Source organism: Lactuca saligna, chromosome 6, assembly GCF_052625555.1.
Source record: "Lactuca saligna cultivar CGN05327 chromosome 6, ASM5262555v1, whole genome shotgun sequence".
In the NCBI taxonomy this organism is placed as follows: Eukaryota; Viridiplantae; Streptophyta; class Magnoliopsida; order Asterales; family Asteraceae; genus Lactuca; species Lactuca saligna.
Genome location: NC_136422.1, coordinates 107242906 through 107252197, shown reverse-complemented (window position 1 = coordinate 107252197; position 9292 = coordinate 107242906). Strand labels below are relative to the sequence as shown.

Genomic DNA, 9292 nt, shown 5'->3' with positions numbered 1-9292 from the left:
ATATGAGAAACACTGTGGTCGGACACCAAGCGTTCAATCCCTTATCCTACCATTGCCATGAAACCTGAAACCTGGAACTCCGGTTGGTTTCTCCCCAAACTTGTTTGAAAAAAAAAATCCCAAAATTTGTTTCAGTGAGAAGAGTTGATGTGATCTATTCGGACATTGTTCTTCTTCCACCAGGCATCGTCGTTCCCCTCCCTTTCCTTCCTCTTTGTCTCGAAACTCAAGGAGCTGACGATCTATTAGATGATGGTGTAGATATGAGACAATGGTGCCGATGGCTTACAGGTAGAGATCGACATTTTCAAGTGTTTCCGGCGAAGAGATGGTGACGATGGCTTACAGGTCTAGGGTTTCCGGCGAAGAGATGGCGAAGAGATGGTGACGATGGCTGACGATCTAGGGTTTCCGGCGAAGAGATGGTGACGATGGCTTACAGGTAGAGATCGACATTTTCAAGTGGCGATGACAATGTTGTAAGTGGCTTTAGACGTTGATGGATGTAGAGAGAAGTTTCATTGGAGGTTAGGGACGATGATTGGAATAGCCACCTGAGGGAGTGGTCGTCGGAGGGAGTAGCTGCCAGTGATGGTTTAAGGATGGTGGTTTTGGGTTTCTTAGAAGAGGTTAGAGACGAGAGGAAGAGAAATATCGATAGAGGAGACGATGAGGTGGGTGGGAAGGTAGGACAGGGGCCTTTTTTTCTTTTTTAAATTACTAATAATAATAATAACATTAAAGTTAATGGAAAACAAATGCACAAAGGGCATTATAGTCATTTCAGATCCAGCAAGGACTAAAACCGCAACACAATAATTTGTTAGGGACGAAGCGTGCAACTTTTAATGACACGAGGGACGGTCCGAGTTAATTTTTGAAAATAGGGACTAAACATGCTTTTGGGCACATGCACGAGGAACGATTGGTGTAATTTACCCTAAATTTTAAGTAAAAGAATATAATAAATTAAATATATCTTCCATTTTTGATTCCCTCCGCTAACATGTTTGATTATTTCTTTCTTTTTTGAATATCAAAAGTTGTAAATTGATTAGGGTTTTGGTTTTAACACCCGAGAACACACATGTAGTTATCTATTTTACCCAATTTTAACACATGTTTGATCCTATTTTACACGAGTCAGAGTTACAATCTCTCTGGATCTTCAGTTCTTACCAGAATACATTACGGAAACAAGCACACGCACACTTCGCTCGTTCTTGCTCTTCTCCGACACCATTTCAAACGAGCCAAAGAAAAACCCTAAAGTGTGAAATTGATGGTTCATCCTCAAATCAACAACTCTACCTTCCCCGTTAATTTTGACACAGGTTTGTCTTCATCTAATCCGTTGTCAATTTTGACAAAAGCTAAAATTAATTTGTTGGTGTTTAACATTCGTAATTTCATATTGTTTGCTATAAGCAAATTTTGTTCTCTTCAACTCAGCCGTGGCTGACCATTTGGAATGCAAATCCCTCAAGAAACTTGAAAAACGACAAGTTAATGAAAAAAAGGTTCCAATTTGCGATAGGCATTGAAAACCCTCATTACACCTTCACAAACAGTCCTTTGAGTTATGATTTATATGAAATTTGTTACTAAACAGAGATCGACATACATTCTGTGTAGGTCATGTTCGTCATTCTGATACTCAAACAGTGAAGAGATGCAGTGCAGGACACACACTTCCCGAATGAAATATTAAAATGTCGACTCAGGGATTTGACAAGAACTCAGGTCCTGGTACTGGTACTGGTACCCAAAAACAACCACCCTCCTTTGGTTTCCGACCTCCTTCCCAATCACCATATACATGGTATCGTCTTCTTAAGATTTCTGTCTGATTTACATTATGTGTATGAGTAATCTCTTTAAGTGTATCTTAGAAGTCACTAATAGCTCTAATCTCCTTAGGTTCAATGCTTCTTCTCAAAAACCCCAAGTTCATCAAGGCTCTGCACTACAACCTATTAATCCATCACGTAACCCTAGAGCTGAGTCTCCTGCCAAAAATCAAGTTCAAGATTTGAAAAGAACAAGATCACCACCTTTACTCCCTACCTATAAAGACATCCTGCAAAACTCAAGAACTGTTGTAGCGAGGCAAGTTACTTTCTTTCTCTTCCTTTTCAAGATAACGGTTCCACTTACTATCATCATTCAGGTTATTGAACAATGAACAATATTCTTTTTGTGCTCTTTCTAGGCCTTCTGTATCTCCTCCAAGATCAACTGCAAGGCGCAATCCTTACACTGATCCAGAAAATCATATTTGGTCTCCACAATATACCGATCTTGATAAACCTGAAACACCTGCAATCAATCCAAGTGATATCCCTGTCTCAAAACGGAGCAGATTACCTTTTACAACATCAAATGATCCTGTTCTTGATGACAGTGAAAGGTAATTTATTGAGTTAAACATATATATATAAGGACTTTTCTATTTCTTACATAATCTACTACAGAGAATTGCAAGCTAAAGCGAAAAGATTGGCCCGATTTAGAGATGAACTTAGTCAACCTGAGTCAACCGATAAAAACCAAAACCAAAACCAAAAGAGGCAGCAGATTGATCAGTTGGGTATGGACAAAAGAAAGTTTATGATGGAAGGTTCAGATATAGGAGGGCATTTACGTAATAGCAATGCCAATATACAAACTGATTCTGAAGATCAAGATTCATCATCCACTGTTATAACTGGAGTTTGTCCAGATATGTGTCCAGGTATCTTTTTGTTCAAGGAAATACCATTTAAGGCCCTTGAGGCCTTGAATTTAATTTTTGTTTTTTTATTGTTATATAGAGCAAGAAAGAGCAGAGCGAGAGAGGAAAGGAGATCTTGATCAATATGAACGTTTGGATGGAGATAGAAATCAGACAACTGAATATCTTGCAGTTAAGAAGGTAAGAGGATGTTTGGAATTCTATTTTATTTATATTTCTTGATTGTAATATGTATAATTAAAATTTTTATTTTTACTTATTTCAAGTACACTAGGACAGCTGAGAGGGAAGCTGCACTGATAAGACCAATGTCAATCCTGCAAAAGACAATGGATTATCTTTTAAACTTGTTGGATCAATCCTATGATGATCGATTTCTTGGTTTATACAACTTTTTATGGGACAGAATGAGGGCAATCAGGATGGATCTAAGGATGCAGCATATCTTCAATCTTGGTGCTATTACAATGCTAGAGCAGATGGTTTGTTCTTGCCTCATAATGTACTTTTTAAACAACCAATCTTTATACAATATTATGCTTTTTAGATTTAGATGGAGTTTTTTCAAATCATAACCCTATCTCTACTTTATGTCTCTGTTTATTAAGATGTGAATGCCCTTGTCATCCTCATAATTCTGTTTTGAATTGTTAAATTATTGGTGGTTTCAGATACGGCTTCATATAATAGCAATGCATGAATTATGCCAATATACGAAAGGAGAAGGATTTGCAGAGGGATTCGATGCACATCTCAACATTGAACAGATGAACAAAACATCTGTTGAGTTGTTTCAGTTGTATGATGATCATAGGAAGAAAGGAATAGAGGTGCCTACAGAAAGAGAATTTAGAGGTTATTATGCACTTCTCAAATTGGACAAACATCCTGGCTACAAGGTAAGTCATTTTTTTATATGAGTTAGATTTATCAAAATACAATTTCTTTATAAGAAAAATTACAATGTTGAGTTTTACAGACAATGTCTTAATAAGATTTTTTTTTTTTTTTTTTCAAACTACAATGCTGTAATAGAAAGAAATTAAAGTAAGAAACAAATAAATGAAAGTACACTAGGGTTTTACAGTTTTATTTTCTAAAAGTAGCTAAAAAATATATACCTTTAATTATTATGTTCAATTTTTTTTTTTTCTGCAAGCAAAATTTGTTATAAATAAATAATTAAACATGGAAATCTTTATAGGTTGAACCATCAGAATTATCACTTGATCTTGCCAAGATGACACCTGGCATACGACAAGCTGAAGAAGTTCTATTTGCTCGTAATGTAGCCAGGTTCTCTATCTACTCTCTTAAATCCAAACTTTTATACATTTTCTAACAATTTAAAATCTCTCATTATCTTTTTTTTGTTTTATTCTTCCAGAGCCTGTAGAACTGGCAATTTTATAACCTTCTTTCGTCTGCTTAGGAAAGCAACCTATCTTCAAGCATGCTTAATGCATGCTCACTTTGGCAAGGTCTATTTTTACTCTTTCTTATCTCTTATTCTTAATGCTTAATGCTTTAGCCTCTCTGATTTTGACTATTATGTGATGTTGATCTTATCAGTTAAGAACTCAAGCACTTGCTTCTCTACACAGTGGCCTTCAAAACAACCAAGGCATACCAGTAACCCTAATTGGAAAATGGCTCGGAATGGAGGTAATTTCTCTAGGTTGATTTATTGAAAAGAGATTTTATTTGTTTATGCTCTTTTGGTTATAGAATTCAGGAAGAAAACATGAAAGATCTTTTGGAATATCATGGATTCTCTATAAAAGAATTTGACGAGCCATATATGGTTAAAGAAGGACAATTTCTAAACACCGATAGTGAATACCCTTTAAAATGCTCAAAACTTGTTCATCTCAAGAGATCAACAACAATTATGGATGATGTTTTATCTTCTCCAATTCCAATCAAAACTCCCGAGCCTCCAAAACGGGCCCCACGAAAGGCTTCTATTCAAACACAAGTCAAATCACCGGTTTCCCCAAAGAAGACTCAGAGTTTTGCTGAGGTCATCCGTAACCGCGTGGCGGTTTATGGCGGCAGTCCGTCTGTCAATCAGCCGCCGGTTTTCACGATTCCGGTGGTTGAAAGACGGAATGACGTGGAAGTTGGAATCGGAACTCCTTCACCTCGGAATATGTTTAAAAATATCTTTAAAACTAATAAATTACCCGATGCATCTCAAGAAGATGTTAGGAAACCGAGTTTTGATAATCGGTTTCGGAATTCTCTGGAGAAGCATACCCCGGTAAATGTATTTGCAATGCCGCCACAAGTTCCGCCTATGGTGGACCCCGTTTTGGTTGAAGATTCAGTGGTGGAGGTGGACCCTGTTTTTGTTGAGGACATGGAACCAGAAGAATCTGAAAATGTGATTCAGGAAGTGGAAGAGGAAGTTGATACTTCTGTAGTTGAAGAAGTTGCTGAGGCCAAACTTAGACTGATATTGAGGAAATAAGGCGGTGAATGAGGCGGTGGGTCGGGGATCGGATGCTCCCTTCGGGATATAAACTTTATTCCCTATAGTATTCCACCAACCCGTGCTAGTAACCCCATCGGGAAACACCATGTGAGTGGTTGCCAAAAAGGCCCGAAAGAGGTTCATTGAAACCAAAGGTTGATCATAAATCCCTAGCCGGCAAGCAAGATCCACCACCGAGCATTGATGATACTCGCCCCCAAGACAAAAAGTGAAACTCGCCGGATGATATAAATCCACTCCACCGGTAAAAGATACCGTGGAGAAAAACTCTAAGCAAAGCTCCAAATATACCGTCTCTTGTATGCGGAAGACCCGGCTCCAACCATCACATATCATCGACTCGCTGTCATGTTGAAACTCCTTTAAAAGGTACGGAGCTAATTCTTCTTCATATCGCACATTTTGCAACCACTCCCAATCAATTATGTTCGGTACATAGACCTCCTTCTTTTTGATATCGGAAAGCTTCTTCTTCCACTTCCGCATTGTTAAAGCGGATTCGATTTGTGGGAAATTCAACCATGGAAATTCCCCTTGGATACCACTTGAAGATTGTCCTCTTCTAAACATGATTCCTGCAAAACATATAAACCAGGCCCAGAAAACACAGAATGTAAAAAAAACGAACTGTTTCTGCAAATCGACTGGACTCGTCGAATCCATGCCCGAGTCGCGCGACCTGTACGAGTCGGTCGACGGGTCTCACAAAATTGAACCATGTAACCTTTAAATTCTTGCAAGGGTTTTGTTCAGGGACTTCCTACTAAGTAATAAGGCCACAATAAACGTTCAAAACAACAATATTCATGACAAAATCGAAAACCTAGAATTTAGTCACTTTTTCAAAAACGGGTTTTTTCATGAAATTGCAAGTATAGATGACCTTATAATCACATTCTATCTAGAAATCAAGAAGAAAGTTGTTACCTTTTGAGTTTAAATCTTGAGAATTTGGAAGAAAGGTTGAAGAACACTTGAATGCTTGAGAGAGAGTTGTAGAGAGAGGCACCCGGCGAGTGTGGTGTGGAAACTGAATTTTTAGGGTTAAAACCCTATTAGATGTAAAAGTAATTTCGAAAATGTTTATTTTTTTCTGTAAATAAAATCGACTCGTCGAGTCAGGGTCAGACTCGGCGAGTCCAATCGCGCAGTCAAACTTTTTTTTTTTCTGAAATCATTATATACTCGTCGAGTCAGGGTTAGACTCGGCGAGTCTCTTGTAAAACATTACTCATTTTTAAAATTTTGCTATTTATTCAAAATCTTTTCACCCCCACTCTTAAGCTAGGCGCTCCCTTAAGCAGACAAGTCCGATGATTTGGAAGATTAAAATTGAAACACAAAACAAAAATAATAAAAACTAAAGAGTAAAAGAAAGCGAACTCTAACGACGGGTTGCCTCCCGCCAAGCGCTTCTTTTTGAGGAGTCATTAGCTAGACTCCTTCCCATTTACGTTTTGTCGTCTTCAAGCATCGGGAATGTACGCCTCACTTTTTGTGGTTTATACTTAGTGTTGTAGGCGTGAATCTTTTTCTTGTAAGCCCTTTTTAATTCGTCTCTTCTCTTTTTCGTTGTATCATCCTCAGCTGGTTGGGCCTCTCTTTTCCTCTTCTTCTTTTTCAACCCATGCTTTTTCACCAATTTTTGAACCTCCTTTTCTTTAAATTTGATAACTTCATATTTCATAGCGGTCCGTGCTCTAGGTTTAGTAGTGAATTGGTGATCAGCTTCCGCTCTACTTCCATTTATGTCCTCATCCTCTTTTGTGCTCGACTCTTCTCCAAATGGCATCGTATCAAGGCATGCCACATCGGCGTGTTGGACCTCCATTCCTTTTACTTCTTCTTGCTTGACCTCTGGATTAGCTTTAAACATCACCGACTCATCACCCACTCTTAATGTCAAAGTAGACTCACATATGTCAATTAGGGCACCTGCGGTGTTTAAGAATGTTCTTCCCAAAACAATTGGTATTTCGGGGTCTTCTTTCATCTCCACCACCACGAAGTCTACTGGGAAAATAAACTTGTCCACCTTGATAAGGAGATTTTCACATATGCCTTGTGGGTGAATTATTGTTTTATTTGCCAAATGGATTCTCATATTTACCGGCTTTGGTGCTGGTAAATTCAGCTTCTTAAAGAATGAATAGGGCATCAAATTAATGCTTGCCCCTGAATCAGCCAATGCTTGTGTAGAAACTTCATTACCAAATTGGCACGGAATTACTATGTTACCCGGATCACCCTTCTTCTCAGGCAGCTCACTCATCAATATCTCCGCGACTTCAGCCAGATCTTTCCTAGCAGCAAACAGGCCTTTAAGCAAGTTAACGTATTTAGGAGTATGGAGCATTGTGTCCACAAATGGCATATTGACTTGTAAAGCTTTAACATGCTCCATGAAGGTTCTATAGGCTTGAACTTTTTCTGACGGCATGGCTCTGGATGGGTATGGCAAAGGAGGATTGTATGGCTTCAGAAAACTGGCATTTTCTTCATTCCCGACTGGACTCGTCGAGTCCGTTTTGGTGACTCGGCGAGTCGGATCGAGTTTTTCTTGTTCTGATTTTTCTTCCTTTTCTGCCTTCTCCTTGGAAACTCTTAGTGTTTCTGCCAATTCTTCTTCACCGCTGGAGGTTATTACGCTCACGTTCTCGTTTCTTGGATTGGGTTGGGTGTCGCTCGGAAGTTGGCCCGGTCTTCTTTCGTTTACTTGATGTGCAAGTTGGCCCAGCTGTTTCTCTATGTTGAGAATAGAAGCTTGCTGATTCCTCAACATGTTTCTGGTTTCTTGCATTGCCACATCATGATCATTATGTCTTTTCTCGGACGCGGTTATGAATTTTGTAAGTATTTCTTCTAAATTCGTCTTCTTGTCCGTCACCGGTTCTTCCTTTTGATAATATCCCCTCTCTCTCTGTTTATATTTCTCTTCCTTAGCTTTTCTGTACTCTTCGTATGGGAGCCATTCCTTCTTCGGTTTCCTCCAGTCTTCATCGTATCTATCGCCGCTGGAGTAGAATACTTGAGCCTTTTTATTTCCATTCTCGTCTCGATCACATTCCTTGGTAAGATGGGGACCGCCACAATTTTCACATCCAACTCTAATAGCATGGATCGTTTGATCCATTTTTGTCATTCTTCGGTCTAGGCTATCGAGTTTAGCTATCACCGCCGCCATACCATCGTTTACCGAATTTACTGCTCCGCGACTCACTTCATTCCTCGGGTTGTGATATTTTCTAGAGTGCCTGGAGAATTCTTCAATTAACTCCTTTATTTCCGGAGGTGGCTTTCGGGTGAGTGGGCCTTGTGAATCGAGTAGTTGCCTCGTGGTGACATTTACTCCATCATAAAAGATAGAGACCTCTTGTTGGCTATTGAGATCGTGGTGGGAGCAATTTCGAAGTAGGCTCTTGTATCTTTCCCAAGCTTCATAAAGGGATTCACCGGGTTGTTGCTCGAAGTTGGCAATGGTTTTCTTTAGCTTGGCTATCTTGGAAGGTGGGCAGAAGTGATCTATGAACTCTTCTTTCATTTTGGCCCATGTGGTAACTGATCCGGGAGGGAGTAACTTCAACCAATCCTTTGCAGCTCCTTTAAATGTGACAGGAAGCATGCGTAGTAGCTGGATCTCGCGGGGCACATTAGGTACATTGAAGTAATCCGCCACATCATTCACTTCATCTAAGTGTTTATAGGCGTCTTCATGATCTCTCCCGTGAAAGGGTATCTCCTTGAGTTGAGCGAGAATATGGCCCTTTAGTTCAAACGTAGCGGTAGTGGGGATTGCGGGTTGCACAAGTCCCGGGCCGGTGTCATCACGCATCCTTTTCTTCCACTCCCCCATGGGGATTTCGTCAATATTAGCCATAGCGGTGGCTAAGTCTTCTTCAAACTCGGATGTGTGCTCGCTTTCTTCTTCGGTCTCGTAATCGGTGTCTTTTGGGATTAGATCTTCGGTCGTCAACGACGCACTGGATGTTCCTGCTTTGCTGCTCCTTTTCTTGCTAAAAACGGATTTGAGGTTTTTGAGTGGTGAGTTCTTTGAAGAAGCG

General features: G+C 39.6%; 1 protein-coding gene across 1 annotated transcript; it reads left to right on the top strand.

Moving 5' to 3' along the window:
- The first annotated feature begins 1064 nt into the window (after positions 1-1064).
- On the top strand, positions 1065-5207 carry LOC145002814 (SAC3 family protein B-like). The gene is made up of 13 exons (XM_078962005.1): positions 1065-1334; positions 1429-1520; positions 1636-1822; positions 1921-2109; positions 2213-2410; positions 2475-2734; positions 2814-2914; positions 3001-3216; positions 3406-3633; positions 3939-4030; positions 4122-4215; positions 4307-4399; positions 4470-5207. Exons 3-13 carry the CDS (start codon positions 1713-1715, stop codon positions 5205-5207), a joined length of 2319 nt encoding a protein of 772 aa, XP_078818131.1. The 5' UTR covers positions 1065-1334; positions 1429-1520; positions 1636-1712.
- The last annotated feature ends 4085 nt before the right edge of the window (positions 5208-9292 follow it).

Coding starts and splice junctions, on each gene's coding strand:
- LOC145002814 (XM_078962005.1), top strand. CDS start 1,713: ATGTCGACTCAGGGATTTGACAAGAACTCAGGTCCTGGTACTGGTACT. Junction 2,915..3,000: donor AATATCTTGCAGTTAAGAAG/GTAAGAGGATGT, acceptor ACTTATTTCAAG/TACACTAGGACAGCTGAGAG. Junction 3,217..3,405: donor TTACAATGCTAGAGCAGATG/GTTTGTTCTTGC, acceptor TGGTGGTTTCAG/ATACGGCTTCATATAATAGC.